We start from the raw sequence: 16,463 nt of genomic DNA on the forward strand, positions 1-16,463 counted from the left end.
ACCCAGAACATTGTGGAGATAGAATTAATAGGACTTGGTAGTTAGTTGATTGGATGTGGGGTGAAGAACCAAGGAAAATAAAAGAGAACTGATGTTGAGCTTTGATGCCTGTAGGCTGTCAGGATTCTTCATAAAAATAAAAATGGCAGGGAATGGACAGGAATTCTTTTGAGGGAGAAGTTAATGACCTTGGAGTGCTACTAGAACATCTAGAAATGTAGTCATAGGTAAATATGGAACTAAAGCTGTGGGAAGATGTTGCTACTAGAGGTGAAGATGTGCATGTGATCTTTGTAGAAATGATCATTAAAGCCTTAGAATTGAATGAGATCTCCAAGCAAGAGGGAGAAAGGACAGGGGCAAGATAGAGACATATGAGATACCCATTTTGAAGGGAGGGAGATGATGGAAACCCAATGGTCAGAGAAAGAACTGTTAGACAAAAAGAGATAATGTATTAAAAATGCTTTGTAGATTGTAAAGCATAATCTAATAATTACTGTTTGGCTCCAAACACTATGCTAGATCCTCAGATAGATGCCTATCCCAAAGAGGTAATATGGGGAATTTATATTCCATCTGGAGAGAAAAAAAAAAAAAGAGAGATAGAAGGATTCATTTTAAAGGTTCCCTGAGTGTCTCTGGAAATATACAGATGATAAAAAGAGAAGGAAGAGAAGGAAAGAGAGTATTTATGGAGCACTTACTGTAGTCTAGTCACTTCTAAGTACTTTTTACAAATATTTTCCAATTTGATTTAGTCATCATATTGACAAAGGCTACAAGTGTTTAAAGGAGGGGAGAAGTCACTGGAGACTGGAGCTCCTGAAAGGATTTGGGTTGTGGTACAAGGTACCCAGTGTGCTATTTTATAAACTGTATACAAAGATAAAAAATGAAATATTCCCTGCTTCTTATGATGATTAGACTTAACTAAGTGAGGAAGAATGGAGATGATATTGAGGAGGTGCTTGGTAACAAATCCTAGAAGGAGAACTGTTGTGTTTGCTGTTAGTATGTGACTTGGTTAAACTTGTGTAAGATAGATAAGATGAGACAAAATTGAGGGGAACCTTGAATCTCTAGATTTTATTCTGTCCATAATTAGGATATATTTGAACAGGAGAATAAAGTAGTGATATCATCATTGGATTTGTAGTTAGCAGGGCTTTTTGAAACTATTTAGTCCAGTCTCTTCATTCATCTTATAGTTGGGGAAAGAGATTCATAGTGCCTAAGGACATTCAAAATGAAGATTTAGCTCCAAGTCTTCTGGCTCTGGTAGTTTTTGTGCCGTTATCCAGTGACTCTCCCAGATTTTCTGGATTTGTAGACAGTTTGTATTTCAAAGCTTAAAAGGCCTATCTCATAAGGTTGTTGAGAGGATCAAATAATACCATATTTTTAAAGCATGTTGTAATATTTCAAATTGTATGTAAATGTCATCTATTATTGTGGAATAATTACCTTAATTTACAAGATGGCTTTAATTAGGAAGTCATTACCTTCTCTCTTTTTCTCTTTCTCATGCACACACACACATACACACACACACCTCTTTTCAAAGAATTTAAGGATTGCTACTAAGATAATATCCATTGCAATAGTTTGCTCACTTAAACTCATAATAACTTCTATGAATGGATAATTAATTTCTGGTACAAATCCTAAATACATTTCTACAGATGGGAAAGATTACATCATAAATCTGTAATTCCCAGGAGTCGTGTTTATGATTTAACAGCACTGAGATCCAAAGAAGATGAGAATAAAGGAGAAATATTAAAATTTTCTAATTTTATTTTAAAATGCTTCCTAACTAAGTTGCTCTCTCTGTCATCAGTTTTCTTATGCTCTACTTTTTTGTATATGAGCTAAGTCAGCAATACTGGTATTCTTGCTACTACTCCCATGTCTTTTCACTGACTATTCTCCATAATTGGAATATTACTTGTCCTCCATTTCCTCCCTCCCTCTCCCCCCACTTCTGCCATTTGGGTACTTTGGCTTCTTTTGAGACCTAGCTCAAAACCTGTCTTCTGCAAAAGGTCTTTCCTCTACTCCCTCACTGCTGGTCCCTTCACTCAGAGATTAACTCCCATTTACCATGTCTAAATGGACAGATTGACAGATTTATTAATAAGTCTACCTACTTATAGATATTGTTTACACTTAAATTGTTGGCTTGGCTGTTTCTTAAAATGTCAGCTTCCTGAAAGTAGGGGCTGTTGTTGGTATCCTTTATATCCTTAATCTTTAACTCAGTGCATTGTAAATAGTAGGTGATAAATAGGTGTTTGTTGATTGATTGAGAATGTTGGAGTGTGCAGAAGAGCGAAGAGTTATACTTTACTGTAGAGGAGGCTTAGTTATAGTCTTTTGGCCACCTGCCAAACAAAAAGCTGATGAAGTCTGTCCTGGCCTTTGGCCCCAGGCCTGGCAAGAAGAAAAAGGTATTCAAATATGGCCTATTGTGACATAGATGTGTCTTCTCTATAATCTTCTTACTTTCATCTTAGTAAGGTCTGTCAGAAATATTCAGTAATGTTGTGAGAGTGCCTGTAAACTGTTTCTCAGCTTTCTCCAACATTTGGAGGCAAATTCACATAAAATTTCAATGGAAGTTTGCTTCCTGAATGTCATCATTTACATTTTACCCTGGTAAGAGCTTAGGAAAAGCCTGCTTGGTCCTTAAACTGAGAGGTATCTTCCCAACCTCATCAACCTGCCTGGAAAAGTTTCCTTTTGCTCAAATTCTTTTTTTGTCATGTAAGTCCCTCAGATGTCAGAAAGGCAGAAAATCATTGTGAAATATTAGCATATCCCAGTACATGTATCTAGATCAGGATGAAAGGACTCTGACAGGAGGCAGATCGTCATGTTCGGAGGCTCCTGCAGTGACCTGGCTGGAAATGTTGAGGCTTGTAGAAGATGTAGTATTGTGAAAAGAAAAGGGGGCATGGTGGATTTTTTTTTTTTATATGATATATCTTTTTTTTTTCTTTTCTTTTATTTTATAATAACTTTATATTGACAGAATCCATGCCAGGGTAATTTTTTTTTACAACATTATCCCTTGTACTCGCTTCTGTTCCGATTTTTCCCCTCACTCCCTCCACCCCCTTCCCCAGATGGCAAGTAGTCCTATATATGTTAGATATGTTGCAGTATATCCTAGATACAATATATGTTGGGCATGGTGGATTTAAACAGTATCCCAAAGAAATTATCTCTGCAGCTGTGTAGTTACTTATCATTTATGGGTGTAGAGTAAAATGTCTTTTTTTTTTTTTTTTAAATTTTTTTTAAAAACTTTTTATTGACAGAACCCATGCCAGGGTAATTTTTTACAGCATTATCCCTTGCATTCACTTCTGTTCCGATTTTTCCCTCCTTCCCTCTACTCCTTCCTCCAGATGGGAGGCAGTCCTTTATATGTTAAGTAGGTTACAGTATATACTAGATACAATGTATGTGTGCAGAACCGAACAGTTCTCTTGTTGCACAGGGAGAATTGGATTCAGAAGGTATAAATAACCCAGGAAGAAAAACAAAAATGCAAGCAGTTAATATTCATTTCCCAGTGTTCTTTCTTTGAGTGTAGCTGCTTCTATCCATCCTTGATCAATTGAAACTGAATTAGCTCTTTTTATCGAAGAGATCCACTTCCATCAGAATACATCCTCAAACAGTATCATTGTTGAGGTATATAATGATCTCCTGGTTCTGCTCATTTCACTTAGCATCTGTTCATGTAAGTCTTTCCAAGGATACAAGTCTCTGTATTCATCCTGCTGGTCATTTCTTACAGAACAATAATACTCCATAACATTCATATAGCACAATTTACCCAACCATTCTCCAATTGATGGGCATCCATTCATTTTCTAGCTTCTAGCCACTACAAAGAGGGCTGTCACAAACATTTTGGCACATACAGGTTCCTTTCCCTTCTTTAGTATCTCTTTGGGGTATAAGCCCACTAGAAACACTGCTGCATCAAAGGGTATGCACAGTTTGATAACTTTTTGAGCATAGTTCCAAATTGCTCTCCAGAATGGCTGGATGTGTTCACAATTCCATCGATAATGTATCAGTGTCCCTGTTTTCCCACATCCCCTCCAACATTCCGTATTGTCTTTCCCTGTCATTCTAGCCAATCTGACAGGTGTGTAGTGGTATCTCAGAGTTGTCTTAATTTGCATTTCTCTGATTAATAATGATTTGGAGCATATTTTCATATGGCTATAAATAGTTTTAATTTCTTCTTCTGAGAATTGTCTGTTCATATCCTTTGACCATTTATCAATTGGAGAATAGCTTGATTTCTTATAAGAGTTAGTTCTCTATATATTTTGGAAATGAGGCTTTTATCAGAACCTTTTACTGTAAAAATGTTTTCCCAGTTTATTGTTTCCCTTCTAATCTTGTCTACATTTGTTTTGTTTGTACAAAAACTTTTCAATTTGATATAATCAAAATTTTCTATTTTGTGGTCAATAGTGATCTCTAGTTCTTCTTTGGTCACAAATTCCTCCCTCTTCTACAGGTCTGAGAGGTAAACTATCCTATGCTCTTCCAATTTATTTATAATCTCATTCTTTATGCCTAGTGTTGGTGTACGGTGTTAAGTGTGGGTCAATGCCTAGTTTCTGCCATACTAATTTCCAATTTTCCCAGAAATTTTTGTCAAATACTGCGTTCTCATCCCAAAAACTGGGGTCTTTGGGTTTGTCAAACACTAGATTATTAAAGTTGTTGGCTGTTTTGTCCTTTGAACCTAACCTATTCCATTGATCAACTAGTTTATTTCTTAGCCAATATCAGATGGTTTTAGTAACTGCGGCTTTATAATATAATTTTAAATCTGGCACAGCTAGGCCACCTTCATTTGATTTTTTTTTTCATTAATTCCCTTGAAATTCTTGATCTTTTGTTTTTCCATATGAACTTTGTTGTTATTTTTTCTAGGTCATCAAAATAGTTTTTTGGGAGTCTGATTGGTATAGCGCTAAATAAATAGATTAGTTTAGGTAGTATGGTTGTCTTTATTATATTTGCTCCCCTGATTCAAGAGCATTTAATATTTTTCCAGTTGGTCAGATCAGACTTAATTTGTGTGGAAAGTGTTTTGTAGTTTTGCTCATAAAGTTTCTGATTTTCCCTTGGCAGATAGATTCCTAAATATTTTATACAATCAGTAGTTACTTTAAATGGAATTTCTCTTTGTAACTCTAACTGTTGGGTTTTGTTAGTGATGTATAAGAATACTGATGACTTATGTGGGTTTATTTTCTATCCTGCAATTTTGCTAAAGGTGTGGATTGTTTCTAATAACTTTTTAGTAGAGTCTCTGGGGTTCTCTAAGTATACCATCATATCATCAGCAAAGAGTGATGTGTAGAGTAAAATGTCAAAGAGAATCCCAACCATTCCTTCTAATGTGGATAACAAATCACGTTACATTCTTTTTATTATGTTTAGATGAAAGCCCAAGAGGCGGAGTTAGCTTTAGAAGAAGTAGAAAAAGCTGGAGAAGAACAGGCCAAATTTGGTAAGTACCTGGTAAAAAAAAAAGTTTAAAATAAATAATGCGTCTTTGAATAATGAGGGAGAAATTGATTTCCCAGAGTCCACAACGAATTGGCTTAATTCAGGTCAGAAAATGTGCACATGCAATGTGACTGAGCATTATGGTTGAGTGCCTACTATGTTGCTAACTCATACTAGCAACTTTTATGATAATTTTCATATGATTGAGGGGAAAAAAAAACGTATTTTTCTGGGGACAGAGAAATAGATTTTAAAATGTATTTCTTAGTAAATTCAGTAAAGTTAAATATTTGTTCTGGTTTCTTTCAACAGAAAATCAATTAAAAACTAAAGTTATGAAACTGGAAAATGAGCTTGAGGTATGTATGTCTACCATGCAATTATGTTAGTCATATCTTTATCAGTAATATGAAATTTGTTATTCTTGATTGGAAAGTTTCATAAATCTTATTGCATTCATATTTAGCAAAATCAGTTTCTTTTGAGAAAGAACCTTCATTATTAATCAAAATTGTGTAAGCATCTACAGTTATGTGAGCAAGATTGAACACAAATACAATACTTATAGTGATTGATTCTAGATCACAACACTTTTAGTGATTGATTCAAAATCACTAAGAATCATTCTTTGAAACCTGTAATTAGGTTTGACCAATATGGTGATTTTTCATTTCTCTTCAAAATTGTTACTGAGAGATGCATATTGTAAAGCATAAAAATTTGCCATTATTACTTCTTTTCTTTATAATTATTATTTGGATTGTTTCATGAAGCAGTTTGAAAAACAGTGGCTTTCACTAATATCCACAGCCCCACTTCAGGTTTTGACTTGGAGTAGTGACACTTTCACTGCTCAGCTTCTAGCCCCAGCGCAGTCATTAACCAGGAATAGCAGGGTTCTTTGCAGGGCACTTCCACAGCTCAGCTGTGCAGGCCTGAGTTACTTGGTGATGGGGGGGAACTCTTTTCCAAAGCACTCCCAAACCTTGCTGCTCTTTGTAGCCAGTTGGCAGGACAGCTACCTGTCCATACACCTATGTCTTCTGCAGAGGAAGCTGGTAACCTCCTGGCCCTGAAGGCAGACCCTACAGGCTTTTTAAGAAATTAGTAAAAAAATCAAAAGGACAATTGATTGCTTCTTTACAGAAAAAGATCAGGTTTTTAACCCTGAGGAGACTAATAGCAGACAATCTCCAGACAATTATTGGTCCCCAATACAAAAGGCTCTTCTAGAAGAGACTATTAAAAATCTTAAAGGAGAACTAGAAGAAAAATGGAGAAGGAAAAGAGAAGCTATGCAAAAGAGCAACAACTTCCTGAAATGTAAATTGGAAAAAGTAAAAAACTCCCAAGAAGTGGGCAGGGAAACAGAATTTGTGAATTGGAAAAGGTAAAGAACTCCCAAGAAAGTAGGATTTGTGAATTGGAAAAAGAAAATAACTCACTAAAAAAAAATTAGTGAAATGGAAAAAAAATTCTATAGAGCAAAACAATTCATTTAAAAACTCAATTGTACATATAGAAAAAAAAAGTAAAAAAAGCTAATGAAGAAAATAACTCACTTAAAATCAGAACTTGAACAAATAGAAATGACTGATTCATTGAGACATCAAGAATTGGTCAAGCAAAACCAAAAAAATGAAAGATTAGGGAAAAATGTTAAATATTTACTTGGAAAAACAATAGACCTGGAAAATATAGCTAAGAGAGATCATTGGCCTTCCTGAAAATTATGATGAAAAAAAGAGCCTACATACTGTTTTACAGGAAATCATCAAAGAGAACTGTACAGATGTAATAAAATCAGAAGTTAAAATAGGCATTGAAAGAATTCATCAAACACCTTCTGAAAAAGACCCTAAAATAAAAATTCCAAGGAATATTGTGGCCAAATTTCAGCACTATCAAACAAAGGGAAAAATATTACAAACAGCCAGGAAAAAACAATTCAAATACTGAGGTGCCAGAATAAGGATCACTCAAGAGCTGGCTGCCTCAATATTAAAGGATCGAAGGGTCTGGAATCTAATATTCCGAAAGGCGAAAGAACTTGGAATGCAGTCAGGAATAAACTACCCGGGTAAGCTGAGCATTTTCTTCCATGGAAGAAGATGGACATTTAATGAAACACAGGAATTCTATTTGTTTCTAAGAAAAAAAACCAAATCTAAACAAAAAATTTGATCTCCAATCATAGAACTCAAGAGAAGCAGAAAAAGGTAAAAGGAACTCTTGAGAACTGTATTTCTGTTGTGGATATACATAAAGACCACATTATATAATTTGATTTTACAGATATAACATAAAAAAAGGAAATAGAAATACAAAGGGAATAGTGTCAGAAAAAGGGAAAAGGGGAGATAAAAAGAGAGAAACTACATCCCACAATGAGGCAAAGGAAACCTATCATATCTGAGGGAACTTAGAATGGGGGAGGAACATTGTGTGAATCTTACTCTCATCAGAGTTGGCTCAAAGAGAAAATAATTGACGTATTTTTTTTACAGAAAATCTTTCACCTCATTAAAAAGTGAAAGAGGAAAAGGGAAAAGGAAAAATAGGGTACAAGAAAGGGGAAGGGATTCAGAGGGAGGAGGGAGGAATCCTAAAGAGGAACAGCTGCATGATGTAAGTGGGGCCCATAAGTTTAATACTAGCGAAGGAAGTAAGTGGGGGCAAGAAAAAGAAAAGCATAATCTGGAGATATTATGATGGCAGGAAATACAGAATTAGTAATTTTAACTGTAAATGTGAATGGGATGAACTCTCATAAAGCAGAGGTGGATAGAAGACTGGATCAAAAGTCAGAACCCTACAATATGTTGTTTACAGGAAACACATTTAAAGCAGGGAGATACATACAGAGTAAAGGTAAAAGGCTGGAGCAGAATCTATTATGCTTCAAGTGAAGTAAAAAAAAAAAAAAAAAACAGGGGTAGATATCCTTATCTCAGATCAAGCAAAAGCAAAAATTGATCTAATTAAAAGAGATAAGGAAGGAAACTATATCTTGCTAAAGGGTATTATAGACAATGAAGCAGTACCAATACTAAACATATATGCACCAAGTAGTATAGCATCTAACTTCCTAAGGGAGAAGTTAAGAGAGTTGTAAGAAGAAATAGACAGCAAAACTATAATAGTGGGAGATCTCAATCTTGCAATCTCAGAATTAGATAAATCAAACTACAAAACAAGAAGGAAATTAAAGAGGTAAATAGAATATTAGAAAAATTAGACATGATAGCTCTTTGGAGAAAACTGAATGGTGACAGGAGTATACTTTTTTATCAGCAGTTTATGGAACCTACACAAAAATTGACCATATATTAGGACATAAAGACCTCAAAATTAAATGCAGGACGGCAGAAATAGTAAATGCTTTCTTTTCAGATCACGATGCAATAAAAATTACATTCAACAAAAAGTTAGGGGCAAATAGACCAAAAATAATTGGAAACTAAATAATCTCATCTTAAAGAATGATTAGATGAAACAGCAAATTATAGACATAATAACTTCACTCAAGATAATGACAATGATGAGACATCATACCAAAATTTGTGGGATGCAGCCAAAGCAGTAATAAGGGGAAATTTTATATCTTTGGAGGCTTACTTGAATAAAATAGAGAAAGACAAGATCAATGAATTGGGCTTGCAACTTAAAAAACTAGAAAAAGACCAAATTAAAACCCCCCAATCAAATAATAAACTTGAAATTCTAAAATTAAAAGGAGAAATTCATAATATCAAAAGTAAAAAACCTATTGAATTAATAAATAAAACTAAGAGTTGATTATATGAAAAAAACAATAAAATAGATAAACCTTTAATAAATCTGATTAGAAAAAGGAAAGAGGAAAATCAAATTGTTAGTCTTAAAAATTAAAAGGGGGAACTTTCCACCAATGAAGAAGAAATTAGAGCAATAATAAGGAGTTACTTTGCCCAACTTTATGCCAATAAATTTGATAACCTAAATGAAATGGATGACTACCTCTAAAAATATAGGTTTCCCAGATTAACAGAGGAGGAAGTAAATTGCTTAAATAGTCCCATCTCAGAAAAAGAGATACAACAAGTATTAATCAACTCCCTAAGGAAAAATCCCCAGGACCAGATGGATTTACATGTGAATACTACCAAACATTTAAAGAACAATTAGCCACAATGCTATATAAACTATTTGAAAAAATAGGGAATGAAAGAGTCCTACATAATTCCTTTTATGACACAGACATGATACTGATACTTAAACCAGGTAGGTTGAAAACGGAAATAAAATTATAGACCAGTCTCCCTAATGAATATTGATGCTAAAATCTTAAATAAGATATTAGCAAAAAAACTACAGAAAATCATCCCTAGGATAATACAACATGACCAAGTAGGATTTATACCAGGAATGTAGGGCTGGTTCAGTATTAGAAAAATGATTAATATAATTGACCATATTAATAACCAATTAACAAAAACCATATGATCATCTCAATACATTCAGAAAAAGCATTTGATAAAATCCAACATCCATTCCTATTAAAAACACTTGAGAGTATAGGAATAAATGATCTTTTCCTTAAAATAATTTGTAGTATCTATTTAAAACCATCAGTAAGCATCATATGTAATAGGGATAAACTTGAGCCATTTCCAATAAGATCAGGAGTGAAACAAGGTTGCCCACTATCACCATTACTATTCAAGATTGTATTAAAAATGCTAGCTTTGGCAATAAGAGCTGAGAAGGAAATTTAAGAAATTAGAGTAATGAGGAAATCAAATAGTCACTCTTTGCTGATGATATGATGATATACTTAGAGAACTCCAGAGATTCTACTAAAAAGCTATTAGAAACAATCCACACCTTTAGCAAAGTTGCAGGATGCAAATTAAACCCACATAAGTCATCAGCATTTTTATATATCACTAACAAAACCCAACAGTTAGTTACAAAGAGAAATTCCATTTAAAGCAACTACTGATAGCATAAAATATTTAGGAATCTATCAACCAAGGGAAAATCAGAAATTATATGAGCAAAACTACAAAACACTTTCCCCACAAATAAAGTCAGATCTAATCAATTGGAAAAATATTAAATATTCTTGGAATGGGCGAGCAAATATAATGAAGATGTCAATACTACCTAAACTATTCTATTTATTTAGCGCTATACCAGTCAGACTACCAAAAAACTATTTTATTGACCTAGAAAAAATAACAACAAAGTTCATATGGAAAAGCAAAAAGTCAAGAATTTCAAGGAAATTAATGAAAAAAAAAATCAAATGAAGGTGGCTTAGCTGTACCACATCTAAAATTATATTATAAAGCAGCAGTTACCAAAACCATTTGGCATTGGCTAAGAAATAGACTAATTGAACTGTGGAATAGGTTAGGTTCAAAGGACAAAACAGCCAATAACTTTAATAATCAAGTGTTTGACAAACCCAAAGACCCCAACTTTTGGGATAAGAACCCAACTGTTTGACAAAAATTTCTGGGAAAATTGGAAATTTGTATGGCTGAAACTATGCATTGACCCACACTTAACACCGTACACCAAGATAAGGTCAAAATGGGTTCATGACCTAGGAATAAAAAATGAGATTATAAATAAATTGGAAGAGCATAGGGATAGTTTACCTCTCAGACCTGTGGAAGCGGAAGGAATTTATGACCAAAGAAGAACTAGAGATCACTATTGACCACAAAATAGAAAATTTTGATTATATCAAATTGAAAATTTTTTGTACAAACAAAACTAATGCAGACAAAATTAGAAAGGAAGCAATAAACTGAGAAAACATTTTTATAGTCAAAGATTCTGATAAAGGTCTCATTTCCAAAATATATATAGAGTTGACTCTAATTTAAAAGAAATCAAGCCATTCTCCAATTGATAAATGGTCAAAGAATATGAACAGACAATTCTCAAACGAAGAAATTGAAATTATTTCTAGCTGTATGAAAAGATGTTCCAAGTCATTATTAATCAGAGAAATGCAAATTAAAACAACTCTGAGATGCCACTACACATCTGTCAGATTGGCTAGAATGACAGGGAAAGATAATGCGAAATATTGGAGGGGATGTGGGAAAACTGGGACACAGATATATTGTTGGTGAAATTGTGAACGCATCCAGCCATTCTGGAGAGCAATTTGGAACTGTGCTCAAAAAGCTATCAAACTGTGCATACCCTTTGACTCAGCAGTGTTACTACTGGGCTTTAAAGAAGGGAGATTTTAAAGAAGGGAAAGGGACCTGTATGTGCAAGAATGTTTGTGGCAGCCCTCTTTGTAGTGGCCAGAAACTGGAAACTGAGTAGATGACCATCAATTGGAGAATGGCTGAATACATTGTGGTATATGAATATTGTGGAATATTATTGTTCTGTAAGAAATGACCAGCAAGATGATTTCAGAAAGGCCTGGAGAGACTTACATGAACTGATGCTGAATGAAATGAGCAGGACCAGAAGATCATTATATACTTCAACAACAATACTATATGCTGATCAATTCTGATGGATGTGACCCTCTTTAACAATGAGATAAACCAAATCAGTTCCAATAGAGCAGTAATGAACTGAACCCAGGGAAAGAATTCTGGGGATGACTATGAATCACTACTTAGAATTCCTAATCCCTCTATTTTTGTCTGCCTGCATCTTTTATTTCCTTCACAAGCTATTTCACTAGTATGCTAGTGAAATAGTACACTATTTCAAAGTCCGACTCTTTTTATACAGCAAAATAACTGTTTGGTCATGTATACATATATTGTATTTAACTTATACTTTAACATATTTAACATGTATTGGTCAATCTGTTATCTGGGAGAAGGGGTGGGGGGAAGGAGAGAAAAAGTTGGAACAAACTGATTTGCAACTGTCAATGCTGAAAAATTGCCTATGCATATATCTTGTAAATAAAAAGCTATAGTAATTAAAAAATGAGAAAAAACAGTAGCTTTTAAGCAAAGACTTTATTTAGAGCCATTAAAGAATTTTGCTAATTCCAATAGACTTGTGATGGAAAGTGCCATCCACATCTAGAGGAAGAATCTTAGAGAAAACCTCATCAAATCAAATCAAAGCATCATATTTTCATCTTCATAGTATTTTCACCTTTTGTTGTGATGACTGTTGCTTGTTTGCTTGGTTTATTTTCCCTTTCTTGTGGTTTTTTTTTTACTTTTAGTGTGATTTTTTTTCTTGTGCAACATGACAAATATGAAATATGTTTAAAGGAATTGCACATGTTTAACCTATATCTGCCTTGGGGAGGAGATAGAGGGAGAAGAGGAAGAAAATTTTGTAATGCAAGGTTTTTTAAAGATAAAAATTGAAAACTATCTTTTTGTATTTGGAAAAATATACTACTATTTAAAAATTATAAAAAAGTCTGCTAAATTAATAGGAGTTTAAGTATAGTCACTAAAATAGGTGAAAATTTTAAATGACTTTTTTTCTTAATTTCTATAATTTCAGATTTTGAAATTCTTTTGATTGATCAAATAAAATCTGATTTGTCATTATATTTGGCTATACATTTTCAAGAGAATTGTATTTTGTCAAATACATTTTTATTTTGTTTTAAGATGGCACAGCAGTCTGCAGGAGGTCGGGATACACGGTTTTTACGAGATGAAATTCGTGAGCTAGAAAAACAACTGGAGCAGAAAGACAGAGAATTAGAGGATATGGAAAAAGAAATGGAAAAAGAGAAAAAAGTCAACGAACAAGTAAGGAGCCTTTCATTCACATTCTTTATATTTCTCTGAAGTCTGACTTTCCTTGGCATTTATATAGGATATTTTGATGATGTTTCCCTTGAGAGACAGGCATGTGTACAAAGAAAACTGATTTTGGAGTCAGAAGATCTGAATTTGAATTCTTACACTGGCAGTAGCTCTTTAACCTTGGGCTGTCACATAATATTTCTGAAACTTGGTTTCCTTATCTGTTCAAGTGGAGTTAATCAATGTATAAAATTGTTATTTTAAAAATAAACATATTGGGAATTATATAAAAATATATAAAGGACAGTCTTGGCATTGGGAATACCTGAGTTCCTGATTCTGCTTCAGAACTTTGCTAGCTATAGGACTCTTAAGCAAGCCTTTTAGTCAACTGCCTCATTGTCTTCCTTCGTAAGATTGGGAGCCTGGTGTCCCCTGGAATTTTATAGAGATAACAATGAGACCATGTTTTTTTTTTTTTTTTTTTTTTTTTAAACTTTTTATTGATAGAAGCCATGCCAGGGGTTGTAATGTTGTAAAAAAATTACAACATTATCCCTTGCACTCACTTCTGTTCCGATTTTTCCCCTCCCTCCTTCCACCCCCTCCCCCAGATGGCAAGCAGTCCTTTACATGTGAAATAGGTTACAGTATATCCTAGATACAATATATGTGTGCAGAACTGAACAGTTCTCTTCTTGCACAGGGAGAATTGGATTCAAAAGGTAAAAATAACCCAGGAAGAAAAACAAAAATGCAAGCAGTTTATATTCATTTCCCCGTCTTCTTTCTTTGGGTGTAGCTGCTTCTGTCCATCCTTGATCAATTGAAATTGAATTAGCTCTCTTTATCGAAGAGATCTACTTCCATCAGAATACATCCTCAAACAGTATCGCTGTTGAGGTATATAATGGTCTTCTGGTTCTGCTCATTTCACTTAGCATCAGTTCATGTAAGTCTTACCAGTCCTCTCTGTATTCATCCTGCTGGTCATTTCTTACAGAACAATAATATTCCATAACGTTCATGTACCACAATTTTTTCAACCATTCTCCAATTGATGGGCATCCATTCATTTTCCAGCTTGTAGCCATTACAAACAGGGCTGTCACAAACATTTTGGCACATACAGGTCCCTTTCCCTTCTTTAGTATCTCTTTGGGGTATAAGCCCACTAGAAACACTGCTGGATCAAAGGGTATGCACAGTTTGATAACTTTTTGAGCATAGTTCCAAATTTCTCTCCAGAATGGTTGGATGTGTTCACAATTCCATCAACAATGTATCAGTGTCCCTGTTTTCCCACATCCCCTCCAACATTCCGCATTGTCTTTCCCTGTCATTCTAGCCAATCCGACAGGTGCGTAGTGGTATCTCAGAGTTGTCTTAATTTGCATTTCTCTGATTAATAATGATTTGGAGCATATTTTCATATGGCTATAAACAGTTTTAATTTCTTCGTCTGCGAATTGAGACCATATTTGTAAAGCATTTTATTTTACTATGTAAGTGACTAAAGGATATGCGGTTTTACTGATGATCATTAACGATCCAATTTACTATTTATGGTAAAGGAGAACTCACTTGTAGTATTATATTTGTGTAAGATGTTGTTGAGCTCTGTGCTTCCCTCTTATACTGTGATTGATCTAGGTCCTAAAGCAGTCTGTGTTTTACCATTCTTTTGGAGAGTTGAAATCACATGACTGATTGCAAAAATACTCTCCTTCCTCTACTTTGTGCCCATATCTTGGTCATATCTTCATTTCATTTAGGGTGACTATGTCTGGTAGCACCACAAATGTAGCCTCTCCTGCAATTATTGTAAAAACTGATATGTTGCTTATATAAAGCAGAGTGGGTGACAATGTTAGGGGAGCATCTTTGATATATACAGCACTAACCATAGTGATTTATGGCTTTTGTCCTTTCCAGAGGTTTTCACTCTTAGTAGCTAATTCAATTATTCCAGTTGGGATAGCAGCACATTGACATAAGCACTTGGGACCTTTCTCTGGTCAGAGAGAAAGAAAAAAAGAATTGTTGAGTAGGAATATTTTCTTATTCTCTGCGCATATAATGGAGGCTTCTAGAAAATGAGAAATAAGATTCACTGTTATTATAATCACAATATAACATATATTATATCACAATATAACAATTTTCTCTTTCAGTTAATTTGATATAAGAATTGCAAGTGAAGCCATGTCACTTTTAAGTAATGCTATTTCCTTAGTTAATGTTGATTCAGAGTTAAAAAGTATTTGAGATTTGGCAGATAATAGTAGATCTTAAAATAGATCTTAAAAACTAATCATTTCAGTTATTCATTTTAATTTCCCTAGCAAAAAAAAAAAAAGTATATGTACACATACATATTTCCCCCTATCTTTGTAGTTCTTGTTTTTATTTACTTCACCTATTTCCTAAGTGGTTTCCAAAAGATTCAGTTTAATATTCATATTTCAGATAGAATTGAAGTCATGATGTAAGAATTGATTGTTTTTTAAAAGAGAATTTTATTTCAGTTTGATAAGGTTACTACTGTAATTTTCCTAATGAAATTGCTTCTAACTTTTAATTTTAGTTTATTTTATAAATACCTTTTTTATCATTCCAGTTGGCTCTTCGTAATGAAGAGGCAGAAAATGAAAACAGCAAATTAAGGAGAGAGGTTGGTAAAATAAATAGATAAATGTGACATCATTTTATATATATACATATATAGTTGGTGATCCTACAAACTTAATAATTAGGAGTACCTCAGTGAACTCAGATTGTTTTTAAGACATGTAGTCTAAGCATTTGTTCATTTGAAACTTAATTTTTTTATTTGAACTTTTCTCAAAGACTTAGAAATAAGGTGAGAAATGGAGATAATAAATAATGCTGTCAACTCTCAATAATAAATAGATGTTTACTTATGGATAGATTATTATATGGTAATTTCTATGATGACAAGCTAAACATATGCCCAAACTTATGTTATTAGCTCATTTTATCCACTCAGTTAAAATTAAAAGTTACAGTTGCTTAAATTCTCCCAATTTTGAAAATATTTTAATTGTTGTTTTTAGTATTTATTTAATCTGTCTTTAAGGTAGACAGTCATCTTTTACTTGTTTTCTTTAATAACTAATATTGCATTCTTTAGTTATCTAG

At 33.7% G+C, this 16,463-nt stretch overlaps 1 protein-coding gene across 1 annotated transcript in view; it reads left to right on the forward strand.

Moving 5' to 3' along the window:
• Positions 1–16,463, forward strand: part of LOC127538738 (centrosomal protein of 290 kDa-like) — an 80,990-nt gene that overhangs the window by 7,914 nt on the left and 56,613 nt on the right. The window contains exons 4-8 of the mRNA XM_051962485.1: positions 5,485–5,554; positions 5,866–5,912; positions 13,161–13,304; positions 14,650–14,661; positions 15,922–15,979. Coding sequence (XP_051818445.1) covers positions 5,485–5,554; positions 5,866–5,912; positions 13,161–13,304; positions 14,650–14,661; positions 15,922–15,979 — 331 coding nt within the window. The remainder of the gene's footprint in view (positions 1–5,484; positions 5,555–5,865; positions 5,913–13,160; positions 13,305–14,649; positions 14,662–15,921; positions 15,980–16,463) is intronic.

This window comes from Antechinus flavipes, chromosome 5 (genome assembly GCF_016432865.1).
Source record: "Antechinus flavipes isolate AdamAnt ecotype Samford, QLD, Australia chromosome 5, AdamAnt_v2, whole genome shotgun sequence".
NCBI classification, from domain to species: Eukaryota; Metazoa; Chordata; class Mammalia; order Dasyuromorphia; family Dasyuridae; genus Antechinus; species Antechinus flavipes.